This window comes from Gracilinanus agilis, chromosome 1 (genome assembly GCF_016433145.1).
Source record: "Gracilinanus agilis isolate LMUSP501 chromosome 1, AgileGrace, whole genome shotgun sequence".
Taxonomy (NCBI): domain Eukaryota; kingdom Metazoa; phylum Chordata; class Mammalia; order Didelphimorphia; family Didelphidae; genus Gracilinanus; species Gracilinanus agilis.
Genome location: NC_058130.1, coordinates 489,487,423 through 489,504,154, shown reverse-complemented (window position 1 = coordinate 489,504,154; position 16,732 = coordinate 489,487,423). Strand labels below are relative to the sequence as shown.

Genomic DNA, 16,732 nt, shown 5'->3' with positions numbered 1-16,732 from the left:
CTATAAAAGTACCCTTGAAATTCAGCATGGTGTAATGATAACAGCAATGGCTTTGCAATCAGGGGACCTGGGTCCTAGTTCTTCCTGCCACTTGTTTAAATTGTGTCACTTATTTATTCAATGACTTTTGGGACAAAATATTAATTTTTCATCTATAAGATAAAAAGGTAGGAATAAACTTCTCTCTTTTCCAACTCTTAATGATTCCAATACTAAAAAAAAAAAAAAAAAAAAAAAAACCCTTACCTCCCATCTTAGAATGAATATGAGGTTTCAGTTCTAAGGCGTAAGAGTGGTGAAAGCTAGGGTTGAGTGACTTGGGCAGGGATCACTCAGCCAGAAGTTTCTGAAGCCAAATTTGAACCTAGGACCTCTAATCTCCAGGCCTGGCTCTCTATCCACTGGGTCAGCTAGCTAACTCGATGATTCCAATATTTTTGCAGATAAAAGTATGCCCTGAAAATAAAGGCAAGAACTGACCTTCCTAAAGAGATGTCAGAGATGAAGTTAATCTTTTCTTTGACCTAAACTTTTCCCCCTTTGTGTATGTCTCTATGGAACTAGAGAGGGTGTCATAGGCCTATCCAGAGGTTTCTTGGGGGAACCTGCTTGCTGGAGACTGATTAACAAGGATTCAGAAGGCTTACAAAAGGAAACAAAAGTTAGAATCAGATTATGATATGAAATGATGCCAAAATGTTTCCTTGCTCTTGGGTACACATTTTATACCTTCTCTGTCTTTAGATGTGTCCTCTGCAAAATTGTTTGTTATCTTCTTTCAAAGGTCCCCAAATGAGGTAATTGTCAATAATCTCTCCTCACCAAAGAATTACTTCAGTGTAAGGCAAAATCAAATGGAAGTAGGTCCTGGATTTACATATTAATAGTGCCTTACAGTCCTGTCTCACTTTTAAGTTTAAGAAGGAAGTAGGTGGTAGAGTAGGAAGAAAATTGTATTTGGCACAATGAACTAGACTAAAAAGCTGGATTATCTGCCTTTCCATCAACTAGAAATCTCCACTAATCAGCTCTTCCACACTTTTCTGCAAGGAAATGAGCTGATACCAGAGATTTGTTTTTAAAACCCGTCTGGAAAATACATATCAACCCACTCTTCTATACCACCTACATTTAAGCATAAAATCTTAACAAATAACTTTTGTGTGGCTTCTGATAATTCTACAAAGTGTTTTCACATTCATTATCTAATTTTTTAAGGGATAACTAATGATGACTCTGGAACATTGTCAAATCCTGAAAAGATGCCCAGGGTCATTTTGAAGTTCAGTATAGTAATATATTTTCACTTAAAAAAAAAAAATTGGTAGTCCATCAATGGCAAAGAGGTAGCAGCCTGTTAACTAGAACAGTCCATTCATTCCCAACTATGTTCTATATCAGAGACTTTACTGTACTGAATTAATCCTCTTTTTGGAGAACTGTAAGAACTCTTTTCTCCCATTTTCCTCAGAAAAGACCTCAGTGGTATGAGTTACTGTTCCCTGATTCCTCTTCAAATGTACACACCATGGGCTTTAAAAAATTCACAGTGCTTTTCTTAGGAGACTCAGGATTAATGCTGCCCAAACCCAGTTGTATATTAAAGCAATAGGAGGCAAGCTGTCACAGTCAGCTGAGACTCAGATCAGAGGTTTCTCATCAAAGAAGGAAGAGAGCCTAAATGCCCAGGGAAAAAAATGGGGAAAAAGTCCAAAGTACCACTCTTGGCTTGCATAAATGACCTCAAATTACAAGTCAATAAAGAATATTCATTCATCTCTGATTTTAAATTAGAAAACTTGAATAAATCATTCTAAAACTTTCTTCCCTAAAGTCAGTAATGAAGAAGTTGAGTGTAATTGATGAGAATAATTTTTGTATTTTAATTTCATAAGCTTTGTTGTCTTGCTGAGTGTTTTTTTTAGCTCTCTCCTCATTATAAAAATTCTGATATTTTGTCTTCTCTATTTTAACCTGAAAGATTTTTCTGTCTCATCATTTGTTGATGAATCCCTGATAAACCTTAATAATTATTTTTAATCTAAGTGTAGCTTGTAAGTATATCATTTATTATTTTAAATGATATATTTGATGTTTTATAAACAAAATTGTAAATGGAAATATATATAAGGAATTCAAATATGTTCCCCAAAATTTTATGTACATATTTTCTTTGTGCTTATTAATTCAATTCAACTTGGGAAGCAATAAGCACTCCCTATATATTTGACACAGAATGAAAAGATGAAATAAAAAACCACCTTGCCCATCAGAAAAGTACATCTATTGATAAATGTACTAGTAAACATAAGTACCTTTGTTGGTAGTCTCATTTAGGATTATCTTTGGTATTTGTTGACTAAAGAATGCAAGTGAGCCATTTCTAATTTTTAAATAGGTAATATTCTCAAATAAGACTACCAAAGTGGTTCTTATGTTTACTAATACAATTATCAATGTATTTTTTTATTAATCATACTTTTTTGAGAGGCAAGGCACATATATATATTTAAATGTAGATATAATTATATATTAAGCATATTTTTATGTTTGGCCTTTATTGGCCTTCTGTCTAGATATATATTCCCCTACCAGATATATAGATATATAGATATATGTAGTATATATAGTGTTTATTGACTAGAGTAATAAATATATGTCTGCATATATGAATATATATAGGTATATATGTATATGAGTGTGTGTATGAAGAGCCCCAAAAGTCTAAATAGCCAGTTTCATCTTTCCATAACAATGATAATAGTCTTCAAGGGATGTATGTTGCAGGTCTAATTTTTTTGCACGATTAAAAATTTGGCCTGTTTTATGGCCCCAGAGAGCCTACCTGCAATAAACAGCTCTCACCTTCCAAACCATAAAACAAGCCTGCCTTGCTTGAACTTTAGAGCTAATTGCCTGGCTACATCAAAGGAAGTATCAGAGGACTGGGGGAAAAAATCGCAGAAGGGGTGAGGAGGGCTGTGGTGGGGGGCAGCTTCACCTCCAAAGGTTATGTGTTTGTGGCTTGGAAGAGTCCTGCAAAGTTATGGCCTCAGAACTGCTGTTTGCGATTAAGTTGATGGGGAAAGTCTATCCCACAATCTCTCCCCGCTGCTGACACAGAGTCTTTGTTCGCATTCAGATTTCTCAAACTGTTGCCAGGGTCAGGCTGAGGTCAGACACGGCGATGATGTATAGGAGAGCATGTCTGGGAATTTCTCTCACACTTAAAGCACATACCAGGAAAACAGGAGAGCACCCTGCAAGGAAAAAAAAAAAGGAAAGAAAAAAAGAAAAAAAAAACGTCCTGATGAGACCCAGATTACACTGTAGTTTGGAGGGTTGTTTTTAGTATAGCTTCATAATTTTCTTTTTTTTTTTTCTGGTGCCACACAATGTTTTATTATTGTGTGCTGTGATAGCCCTTACAATTTTATGTCCCCTCAAGATAAGGACACTCAGTAGCCCTTTGACACTTTATTTTCCAGCCCTGGGGGAAAAAAAGCCCAGTAAATCTACTCCAAGAAGGCCCCTTGGATGAGTGGAGAAGTAATGGCCATGGGCCGCGGTAGGCCCCGGGGCCTGACACTGGATATGAGCCTCACGTGGGTGCACTTGGCATTAACATAACCCAATCCAGTCGTGATCACAGGCACACAGCATCCCGAACGGCGCTCCCCCGCCACCCTTACAAATATGGCCTGCCTTCCAGCTGCGTCAAGGGAGCCTACAGGGTTTGATTAGCAATCATCACTGAGGGGGAAAAAACAGGCCTAAAACAGGAAGACCTTCGCTCCTGGCCCCCCCCTTCTCCAGGTCATTTCTGCAGACGCATCTGCCTCTGTTTGCCTCTGGCCACCCAACCTGGGGCCTGCACCTCTCCTGGTGTACTGAACCCTGAACACGGGCCCTCCCTCCATCTGGGACATGCTCTCCGAAAACGGTCCGCTGCTGTCACAAACTATGTAATTTAAAATTCACTAAATGAAAAAATAAAATTCACTTAATTCCTTTTTTTTTTTCCACATAACTTTTAAACGTGCTCCTGGGCCTCCTCCATTGTTGTTCTGCTTACTCAGGGGCAGGGCCTGGTTGGCAAGTGAGGCACTAAGTAGCAATTTTTTTGTGCTCAGCTGCTACATATGACAGAGGATATTTCATTCTGCTGTCAGAATGTTATTAATAAAACATGGGGTGTGGAGAGGGCCACGATTTCCCCTTTCAATCACTATAGCATTTGCAATGAAAATTTTATGCAGTGTGTAATTTTCAGTTAATGCTTGACACTTAAAATGTCGGTAGCCGGGCATTTTGTCTGGTTACTGAAGGGTTAATTGTATCATGTTCTCTGCATAAAAGCTGTGCTTATCAAAAGCAAATAAGAGGAGTGTATGCAAATGGGTGTCTGTGACCTTTTGCCTTTCCAGGGTTAATTTATATGGTCATTAAAGATTTTATGAAATTGAGCAGCCTGGTGCTTCAAATCCCATTTTACCTTCTTCTCCTAATTTATGTAATTCCTACCTGAATGGGGAAATATGATTTTTATTTTTCGTGCTGCAATGAAAACAGCATGGCATGCTGTGGGGAGTTGCAAGTCTGGTTATCTGGCATTACTCAGATTGCTAAAAATTCATTAAAATGTGACATCAGCACAGTGAGAGACAAATGATCACAGGATGAAAGAGAACAGTGGGTCTTTCACGGATTAGTGCTACACAGCCCCAGCATAGAAGCTAACTGCATAAACAGATTAATCCACCAGCAGCAGCAGCATAGCTAAGATTTACAGAATAATTAAATAGGGTTGAGTTACTGTGAAGATTTCCATGTAATCTAGCTGGTGTGAACACGTAGACGAGGTGTGGATGACGCCGTTCTCTCAGAAGCCCAGCACCATCTTACATCCCTTACCAGGAAGAGCTCCCCCTAGAGAAGGGAATTGTCAGCTTTTCAGCCCAAAGGTTTTCTTCCGTCCCTCATCACCTATGGGCCTGCTGCTGATGATGATGAAGGGAAAGGAGCCCTCCTCATGGGAGAGGGACACTCAGGTTGTAGCACTTTATTCATTGTTAGGACTTCGAGAGCTCCTAAAATAGACAGAGAATGTTATGTCAGAAGGATTTAAGTAAGCTCCTACCTTTCATGGCTTTGAATTACAGGTTTATTTACTTATTTATATATTTTACATTTTATTTACATAAAACATATTATTTATGTTTTGTTTTCTTTTATTTATCTCACTGCAGACTTAAAAAAAATTGTAGATCACTTCTAGTCGATGAATACAAAATGAATTGCTTTAGATAGGAATTCACATTAGCGATTTCGTATTGCTTCAATAAAGAAATGCTTATAACTTCTTAGTTGAATATGAATTCTTATAAATGATTCCAAGTTAACAGAAAACCTTTAAACGTGTCCCTCTTGTTTGGTGGAATACTCTGACTCTTGAACGATGTCAATTGGTCCCTAAGATATTGATAATCCCCCCCCCCCTTTTCTTGACAGAAGAACAAGGGGAAGAGCCAGAAGCTGCCATTAAACCTACATCCGTGCTTGCTGATGATGATAAAGACACAAGTGAGAAAGACAGCACTGAAGGCAAAAAAGCTAGTCACGATCCTGGTAAGATGCTAGAATTTTTCAGACCTCACCCTCAGTATCATCCCTTCTCTCCCTCTCCTGTTCTTTAAGACTTATTAAATGCTTTTACATTTTAAACTGTCTGGACAGGCCCACTACTATTCATTGCATGTGCATTTTGCATGTGATTTCTATCAGTAGCCTCCCATTGACCTATTTTTAATCATAACCATCTGACAGAATAGATGCGGATAAGTTGAAGAATATTACAGGACGACCAGTGAGATTATTTTTTAATCAAATCAGTTTGTGTGCTTGTAATTTTTTAAGCGCCTTTCATTAATCTTAGCTGTACTTGTGATTCCTCTGATGGCATATTAATTTTTCATAAGCATAGGATTAGATACCACTTGAATTTTTGTCGTACAATCATATACCCCTCCACCCTCGTAACTCTAAGAATATGTTGTTGTTTTTTTTCTCCTTTTATGTCTGACAACTTACACTCAAGAATTTGCCCTTTTCAGGGGCACTTATTTGAGGCATTTCAAACAAAATACTTGAAATCCAGTGGAAAAAGTTTACAGATGATTCAGCCTAAGTAAAAGGAAATATCATTGAAAACGGATTAGGAGTTAGGTAATTTTGATCTCCTTGAATAGACAAATCCCAGTAATGAAAGCTACTGTCTTTGAAAACAAACCCTTCATGTCATGACATTTACTGGTGTACAAACAAAGCCTGGGCCAGCATCTGCTATGGATACTTAAGGCTTTTTCTCTGTTTGATTTGGCAAATATGTAACTTCATCCATGCTTTTTTATGGATGAGATGGAGATCTATGGTTGCAATGACTATTACACTGGCTACTTTGGCTGCACACTATACCTAGTCACATTATTTTAGCTTCATTGAAACTGAAAAAGGGCTAACAAGGGTTCCAGCCTTATAGTGCCAGGTAGCCATTTCTCTTTTCCTTTTATCCCACTGACAGATGCATATAAAGAAGTTTGTATTCACTATACTGGCATTTAGTCCTAGAGAAAATATCACCTCACCTACAAGCCAGCTTAAACCCAAATGAACACTCATTTGTAATTCAGACTATGATTATCAAAATTTAGGGATAGGCTTCAAAAACTGCTTGATGGACTTTCCCCCACAAGCCAAATGCATTCAGGAAAACGTGTTTTACATTTGCTTCTGGACATAACATAGTGTGTAACTCTAACTTCAATTAGATCTTATTGGCTTTAATCTAAAGGATGCTAGTAAAGCAAAAATGTTTGATGAATTTTCAAAAGTGACACTAGTAGTCTTACTTATGATCGCATTATTAGCAGAGATTGTGAAGTACCAAATGATGAGATATTAAGGGTAATATATGAAATGATTCTTGGAAAAGGTGGCTATTGTTTTCCAGTGTCAGTGCAATGACCCTACTGGTATCATACTCCCTCAGGTGGCGAGATCATAAGGGAACAAAAGATTTAGCTGATCCTGAGAAATTAATTTAGACCATACAAGTAGAATTTATAATAATTGCTTGATTAATTAATTAATTAATGATTGCATGAGGAAATTTGAACTCGGGGCCCTCTGCGTCCTGAAAAGGAGATCCACTTGAATTTGGCCATTTATTCCATATAGACTTCACTGACTATCTTGCTTAGCCATTTAACAGCACCACCTATGAATACTTTTTCAGTGGCTACATAACACCGCAATAATTCACATTACTTTGGACCCTATCTTCCAGTGACTTAAAGGAGAAAACTGGTTTAGGTCCGAGAAAGGAGTTTTCTAGTGAGACTAGGCCTGTACTTACCACTGAGGATAAAATTGCACCTGGATGCAATGATAAAGACAGAATCTACCCTCATAAGCATCATTCAGTACTCTGCAGAAGGAATGGTGTCCTAGAGCCCTGAAGAGTGGCCATGGTTCTCACTTGGTGCCTAATTTAACTATATAAGAGTAATTTAAGAATTTCAGAGAATAGGGCCCATTGTTTGATCTTCACATACCTCCAGGGCTAGAAGTAGGTTCAAAATAAAAAATCAGCTGAGAGCAATCCCTGATATGCAAAATAATTGTTCTTGGCACCTGACAACTACCCACACCAGAGCTCTTATTACAGCTCTTAAATTGTAGCTGTAGCAAAGTTTTCTGCTTTCTAAACTGACTGTGTAGATATAAAACTCTTACCATGGAATGTAACTCTTACCTAGCAAATATTTCTAATAAGTAAGTGCATAACCATGTATGCATAATTGCAGGTCAATCAGAATTTTCTTTTTTGTTTAATTTGGTGCCCTATGTCTTTGCAAAGAAATATCAAGAAAATGAAAATAGCAATCTCCATCTTTGGAAGTTAACAGGAAAATAGCATGTCCCCTCTTTCACATAGAATTCATTAAATAGGAAAGATGAACATATGTTTAGTATGTTTGTGTAAGTTCTTGTGCTGTGTTCTTTACTTTATCTCAAGGGCTGGAGCTTCCAAAACCAGACTTGGCAATATGCAAGTTATATTTGTTGAATATTCATTCATAATAGAAAAGCTTCCTAATGCCTCATTTATATTGTCATTTAAATCTAGTGCCACTTTAGATTAATTATAATCCAAATTACAGCTCTATGCAGTGCAAGAATTAATATGGAGTTTATCCAGATTAATACATTTGCATTGAAAATGTAATATGTCTCTGCCATGGCTAAGGGGACCAGTTTTTAATAAGGTAGTAAACATGAGGAAAGATGGAAATTAACCTTCATTATTGCAATTAAAATTATCCTTTCATTCTAGTCTAATTAGAATACTGTACCAGTAATAATAATTTTAGAATTATTTGGAGTAGAATAACATCCTCTGTTATATCTAAAGTCTTAAATTATGTAAACTTTATCAAATACGTTGATTCATAAATAATAACCTAGTGTTTGGGTTTATTTTTTTCCAAGGTTTGTTTTGTTAGTACATGTGTTTTATTGGATTTTCCTCACTTGTTATGAACATAAACCATTTTAGACCTGTATTTTAGGAGAATTATTAGGGAGGCAGAATCTGAACTGCAATGAATTATGGCATTTTCATATTAGTAATCTTACACAAGTTAAATAATCTCATAACTGACAGATAATCATTTGCTATTCTATTTTGTAGTGCTTATTTATAATTAGGCTTAGTTGTTTTTTTTTACCATAAACACATGGAATGGCATATTTTTTTCTAAAATCACATGCTATATTTTAAAACATAAGATTATCCTAGTTTAAAATATTCCCTCAGACACCAGGGTTTCTGATAAGTAAAAAGTTGTGTGACTAAATTGTGCCCAATGATAAAATTTTCTCAATGTCTTCCCAAATCTCATAGGTGATAGGATCATAGGGCCTAGAGCTGGTAGGGACATTACAGCTGGCCTAGTCTAGCTGCCTTGATTTAATTATTGTATTATTAGTATAAAATATTTAGAAGACCCACTCAGTAAAAGAACCCAGAATGAAATGCTAAATTCCTTCTACAATTTCTTAATCATATTCTAACCACTGCATGCCCTTTTAGCAAGTAGAATGTGAATGCCTTGCAAAGTCACTGATAAACCAATATAAAAAAAATGTGGTGTTTGAAGATAACACTGATGACCTCCTATCAATGTAACATGTACTTCATGTGGCTTTCCTCCCACTTCCCAGTAGTGGCCCTAAATTATTATGCATTATTCCATAGTCTACCTTTTGACCAGTGTAACTGTTCAAGATAAAGGGTAAAGATTATAGTTATTTCATAAGTTTTTCATGACATAAAACTAGTTAGTGAAAAGCCTGGCTCTCATGATCATAGCGATTTAACCAACAGAGCTAACTGGCCCATTGTCAAGATAGAATTTAATATAGCTTAAAGGATATTGCATCAGTTATTTTTATATTTAATTTATATTTTGATATTACACAAAGCTGTCATAAATAATAAAAACAATTATATAGCCGTGTGTTTTAGATAGATTGAAATATGAACATTTTTCAAATATTTTTATCAATTATGTGAAATACAGATTTGAATTTGCTATCAACTCTTGAAATATCTAACAATTGCATGAACCATTTGTAAGCATTATTAAATAGAAACTAATAGAGTCATTATATTGATGCATAGTATAGGAGGACCACCAAACATGGAGGCAGAAATTCTGGCTCCAAAACTATCTAGCTGTGTGATCTTGAATGTTGAATATATTTGAAGACAACTTCATCTAGAAAATGGCATAATGAGAATGATATACCTACCTCACATTGTCATTGCTGAAGTACATAATGTGTTTAATAGATTTTATTAATATGTTTAAACTGTTTTATTACCCTACAATGTCAAAGAAATGTAAGCCATTGCTATCATTATTGTTGAAAAGAATAGATGAGTAATGGTGATGATGATGATGATGAGAACAACAATAATACCATAATGCAAACACCATGCCTATGGAGCTCGGGTCAGGTTTACACACATGTAATAGAGGTAGATTCAACCAAAAGCTTCATTCTGGTTGCAGTTCTTTATAAACAGAACAAGCAACAAAGTCATATAAAGTCTCTCCCTACTCTTGTGAAATGTCGACTAGTCACAAGGAATGAGTGAATCTAATCTGATATTTTGGTGATATGCATTTCTGCAGCCAAAACACTAAAGGAATACAGCATGACTGTAAAGGAGAAATAAATGGGATAATCTTTAAAATGGAGGAATTTTGAAACACATGAGAATGGTCAATCTATAGACCTTTGGTAGCAGGAAGTAAAGGTGATGGAGAGATGAATTATAACCAATCAATTTCTCTGAGTCTTTCAAAGTAGCATATTCATAAATATTATCTGTCAGTGGTTTCTGCCACCTTTTTTCTTTCTTTAAGGCTCTTTAAACAACAATGTAAGCTACATTCTGCCCTGAAGAAGAATAGCATAGTCACTCGTGCCAGAAGAAAATACAAAATGAGGGTTCATATTTGTATATCTTTGAATAGCAAATGTTTAGGGGGAAAAATCTTCATTAATATAGTGAAATTTTGTAGTAATCTAATTCAAATAGAAATCTGATAAATTGGTTATAAAAACAGTTGGGGAAAAAATCTCAAAATTCCTTAGGATGTTTCATAACAATTATTACAACTATATTTGAAGAAAATTAGGGATCTTACTATTGGAGATCCAAATCAGCATAGTTATGTTGGAAAGTGGACTTTGATTCAATATAAATCAGTAACCAAGAGGAAAAATACCTATTCTTCATCAATTTTCACTATTCCTATTTTATAGATTTATATTCATTTTGTTCTCATTTCCTTTTAACTTAACATAGCTTTTTGAATTTGAAATTTCTACTTTATGTGATGTAAAACCTATACTTTTCCCCATAAGAGGAAAAAAAAAAGCATTTTCTTTGTTCATCTTTACTTTGTTTCCATAACATCCCTGACCTTATTTTTAAATTAAAACTAGGTTATTGTGCAATGAGGTGCAATTTGTTCATTTATATGAACCGTATGTGGACTGAAAAAAATCAAGATAAATCTTCATGCACAGCATACAATCAGATTACCCCTGGACCATATATTTACGTTGGGTCTGATAGCAATCAATGGTTTAGCTTCATTGCATTTCAAGATGTATTTGCACCCAGTTGTCCAGTGATAGTGTCCTCACCCTGGAAATAATTTAGTTGCAAATTGACTGGAAGATGGTGAAAATTGAAAGTTAAAATTAGAAATACTCATAATAAACAGCAGAAAAAAGGTCAGATGATGCCGCACTATGATGAGATTGGAATGGTTGGTAAATGAGGTTTTGTGTTTGTCGTGAGATGTATGTGACATGCCTACCCAATGCTGTTGTAATATCCAGCCTAGCAGAAGAGATTATCTGGCAAATTGACGGTGGAAAGAATTTTCTGTTGGACTGGGAAATTAGAATTGCACTCTTTCCTTTGATGTGTCCAAGCCTTGGACACATTGCAGAGCTCATCCAGACATAATTTAAAATACAGTATTTAACACTGAATACTAGAATCATCTTCAGAAAACAATTATATTCTTGGGATCTGGGCTCCAATAATATGTGTAAAACACACAAAGTAAACACTGAAAGCCAAAGCAAATTGCTAATCTCAGCAGATATGTAATGTATGGTTAATTTTTAAATCCTACATTTCACCACTTAAAAAATGCTTTAGCTTTGCAGTTGTGACTAGTCAGCGCTTCTCAGAATATTGCAATCATTTCAGTGGCGTGGCATTTTAGAAAAGAGGAAGGTAATTAAACATTAGTAAATTAATTATTTTGTGAAGTAAGGATTTATGAGTGGAAAGTTGATTTGTTTTAATGCAATATAGAAATTCTGACTGGGATGCTGGTGAGAGCATGTTATTGATTAATCTTTCAAGGCAACCTAAGGTTATCTAAACATGAGACAGGAGTACATTTTTAAATGTATTTATAGAGTCCACTTAGCTGGTGGACAAAAAGGAAGTGTGATCTTGCATTTTCAGAACAGCATTTTACATTTAAAAGAATTTGTCTATTTTGGTGGGAAATAACCAGGACAGAGAGAGAGAGAGAGAGAGAGAGAGAGAGAGAGAGAGAGAGAGAGAGAATGAATCATAAACTATTTGTAAACGTGTATTTTTAGACTTTAATATTGTTGGTCTTCTTTATGTTGTTGTTAAATTGTGTTTTAGCAACAGGAATAATCACACCAGAAAAGGAGCTGAAAGCCAATGTGGCAATAGGGACACCGCAACTCTTGCAAGCAAAAGAAGATGATGGTGCAGCCAAAAGATCAAAATCTGCTGAGGACAATAAGTTTTGTCATGAGCAGGTAAATGAAGTAATTTCCAATGCCCTGCAAATATTTCTTGTTATTTAAATGTGATAGAAGACATGTACTTTTCCCCATAAAAGGCATTTTCTTTCTTTCATTCTGGGGAATTTTAGAGTACCATGCTGTTGAAATGTATGCAAACATTGTGATTGGCAGAATACAAGTCTTAATTGATTATTGGTATTACTTCTAACATTACTGAATCATTAAAATATGTGAACTAATAGCTGCCATGTCTATTCAATATTTTCCAGTTCTATCAGTGTCCTTATTGTAACTACAATAGTAGGGACCCAAATCGTATCCAGATGCATGTCCTGTCACAGCATTCAATGCAGCCTGTCATCTGCTGTCCCCTCTGCCAGGACGTCCTCAGCAACAAAATGCATCTCCAGCTTCATCTGACCCATTTGCACAGTGTGTCTCCTGATTGTGTGGAGAAGCTGCTTATGACAGTAAGAATACAAAATATTGATGCATGTTTGACAAAATTTATCTAAAGCTATTGCTATGGAATTTATATTTATTTGTAATTAAAAAGCAATTTCTTCTGATTTGTTGAAAACTACTATAGATTGTGTCTAAAAGGTAACAATCAAGACCAGTTAGCTATCTCTTAATCTTGGATGGAAAAATAATAAGGCATAACTCATTAATTGATATGTACTTTTTAATCTTTTATTTTTGTTTGCATTTACAGTGTATAATCAAATGACTAACTTGGGCAACATGATTTTAAAAATTTCTTTGCTTTCAATATAAGAAAAACATATATATATATATATCTTCAAAATCAGAACACAAAAGAGACTAATACAGCATTTGCACAGCATTGATTGAAATATGAAAAAGAAAACAATAGACTAGTATGTAAAATGCATAAGCCTTGTTTAGAAAATCATGAAATAGAAGCATGCTTCCAAAGAAAAGGCAATGTGATAAAGCTTATTTGTAAGCAATACCATTTCTTTGGTGAATTTACTGTCTGTTACTTTGACTCCTAAAGGTTCCTGTCCCTGATGTGATGATGCCCAACAGTATGCTACTGCCAACAGCCACCACTGAGAAATCAGAGCGTGATACACCTGCAACCATTATAACGGAAGGATCTGGGAAATATTCAGGTAGGCAAGCCTGGGCTCTCCTGATCTTTTTTTTTTTTAATGCACAAATATTATTGTCAATAGATAGAAGTAAAGGAGAAAAGAAGAAAAGTATCATGTTTTGAGGAAGCTAGGGTTCAATGGTTAAGACCACTGGAATCAGGAAGATCTGAGTTCAAATTCAGCCTCACACACTTCCAAGTTGTGTGACCCTGAGTAAATGACTTAACCTCTGCCTGACAAAAGGATCCTCTGGATCTATGGGAGAAGAAAATGGTAAAGTACTCCAGTATCCTTGCCAAGAAAATCCCATGGTCTTAAATGCTCTATGATCCATGGGGACACAAAGAATCAGATACAATAGTCACTAAACAATAGAGTTACATTTTCCAACATATTTCTAGAGTGCTACTGTATCCAAAAGTGTAAAAGAGGGCTTGCTTTTGTTCTTGATGGACTCAGCTTTTAGCATATCAACATGACTTTATATTTATTTGTTTCGATATAATTTTGATGTAAATATACAGAATTATGATGTGGCTCAAATGGGATAATATATATATATATATGCATATATATAATGCTTTACAAAATAAAAGCCCTTGATAAATATCCGCTATCATTCTTTTTGCATGTCCTCATCCCAACAAATATTTTTGATCAGTCATTGTGCCAAGAAGAAGAAGAAAATGCAAAAATGAGTAAGAATGGCCCTTGCTTTTGGGGGGTTTATAATCTAGTCAAGGAGACCAATCAAATAGAAAGTTATGTAGAAGTGCCTAAAAAGTCCCAGGAGCATTGGAATTACAAAATCTTTCAAATGCATGAATGCCTTATTGCCAAATTTAGGTAGGTTTTTAAAATAGCCTCATTGTCCCCAGAAAAAGTGTGTGTGTGTGTGTGTGTGTGTGTGTGTGTGTGTGTGACTTTTCACCTAGTACACTTTTCTCTGAAAGACCTTTCTTTGCTTCTTTTACCCAGGTGAAAGTCCTTTAGATGACAAAAACATCCCAGGCCTTGAGGAATCAAAGACTGGAATGGAAATTAAGGTTGAGGAACAGAAGCCACCTAAGGAGTCCACAGATATGCCAGAATGGAGTAAGAATGGCAGCAAGGATGTCAAGGTCACTGACACCCTGCAAGATCAATTAAATGAACAGCAAAAAAGGCAACAGCTCTCTGTTTCAGATCGCCATGTTTATAAGTACCGCTGTAACCATTGTAGCTTGGCTTTTAAGACTATGCAGAAGCTTCAGATCCATTCCCAGTATCACGCAATCCGGGCAGCAACTATGTGTAGTCTCTGCCAGCGTAGCTTTCGTACATTCCAGGCTCTAAAAAAACACTTGGAAGCAGGCCACCCAGAACTAAATGAAGGTGAACTTCAACAATTGTATGCATCTTTACCAGTCAATGGTGAACTATGGGCAGAAAATGAAAATATGGTGCAGGATGATCACGCCCTAGAACAGGAGATAGAGAGAGAATATGAGATGGACCAGGAGGGAAAAGCAAGCCCTGTAGGAAGTGATAGTAGCTCAATTCCAGATGATATGGGCTCAGAACCAAAGCGGACTTTACCTTTTCGAAAAGGGCCAAATTTTACAATGGAAAAATTTCTAGACCCATCTCGCCCATATAAGTGTACCGTGTGTAAAGAATCTTTCACGCAAAAGAACATTCTTTTGGTCCATTATAACTCAGTTTCCCATTTACATAAGTTGAAAAAAGTCTTACAGGAAGCATCCAGTCCTGTTCCCCAAGAAACCAACAGCAGCACAGATAACAAACCCTACAAGTGCAGCATTTGTAATGTTGCCTATAGCCAAAGTTCTACATTGGAGATCCACATGAGGTCTGTGCTTCACCAGACAAAGGCAAGGGCTGCCAAGTTAGAACCAAGCGGTAACATGAGTGGTGGAAATAGTATTACTGCAAATGTTAATAGTCCTGGACAAGGGATGTTAGAATCAATGAGCTTACCAGCAGTTAATAGCAAAGATACCCATTTAGATGCCAAAGAACTAAATAAAAAACAAGCTTCTGAATTAATCTCTGTTCAGCCTCCACATCACCCACCCCAGTCACCAGCACAACTTCAGATGCAATTACAGCATGAGTTACAACAGCAAGCTGCATTCTTTCAGCCTCAGTTTTTAAACCCAGCATTTCTGCCTCATTTCCCAATGACCCCAGAAGCACTGCTGCAATTCCAACAGCCTCAGTTCCTTTTTCCATTCTACATCCCTGGGACAGAATTCAGCTTGAGTCCAGATCTGGGCTTGCCAGGCTCAGCCACATTCGGTATGCCAGGAATGGCAGGGATGGCTGGTTCCCTGCTTGAAGACTTGAAGCAACAGATTCAAACTCAACATCACGTAGGCCAAACTCAACTCCAGATATTACAGCAACAAGCTCAACAATACCAAGCTACCCAACCCCAAATTCAGTCCCAAAAGCAGCAGCAGCAGCAGCAGCAGCAGCAACAACAACAACAGCAGCAGCAGCAACAGCAACAACAAGCGACTAAGTTGCTAAAACAAGAGCAAAATAGTCTTGGAAATGTGGACTGCTCATTAATGAAGGATTTGTCATCCTATAAGGACACAGAAGAGATTTCTGAGAAGCCAGAAAAGCCAAAGCAAGAATTTATGAATGAAAATGAAGGACTCAAGGAAAACAAAGACATGAAGAAACAAAAACCCATAGAACCAACTATCCCTCCACCCCGGATCGCTTCAGGGGCAAGAGGAAATGCTGCCAAAGCCTTATTAGAAAACTTTGGTTTTGAATTAGTCATCCAATATAATGAAAACAGGCAGAAAGTACAGAAGAAGAACAAAGCTGGAGAAGGGGAGAATACTGATAAACTGGAATGCGGGACATGTGGCAAATTATTTTCCAATGTTCTTATCTTAAAGAGTCACCAAGAACATGTTCATGGCCAGTTTTTTCCATATGGAGCTCTAGAAAAATTTGCTCGTCAATACAGAGAGGCCTATGACAAGCTTTATCCAATTTCACCCCCTTCTCCAGAGACTCCACCTCCACCACCTCCACCACCTCCTTTGCCTCCTACACCTTCCCAGTCTTCTTCTGTTGGTTCTGGAAAAATCCAGAGTACACCTCCAACGCCCCTGCAGGCTCCACCACCTACACCCCCACCTCCC

The 16,732-nt window shown here is 36.6% G+C and overlaps 1 protein-coding gene across 1 annotated transcript in view; it reads left to right on the top strand.

Annotated features, from left to right (window-relative positions):
* The window catches only part of ZFHX4 (zinc finger homeobox 4), a 204,880-nt gene that overhangs the window by 174,077 nt on the left and 14,071 nt on the right, over positions 1-16,732 (top strand). The window contains exons 5-9 of the mRNA XM_044665825.1: positions 5,512-5,628; positions 12,323-12,456; positions 12,714-12,914; positions 13,466-13,583; positions 14,544-16,731. Coding sequence (XP_044521760.1) covers positions 5,512-5,628; positions 12,323-12,456; positions 12,714-12,914; positions 13,466-13,583; positions 14,544-16,731 — 2,758 coding nt within the window. The remainder of the gene's footprint in view (positions 1-5,511; positions 5,629-12,322; positions 12,457-12,713; positions 12,915-13,465; positions 13,584-14,543; position 16,732) is intronic.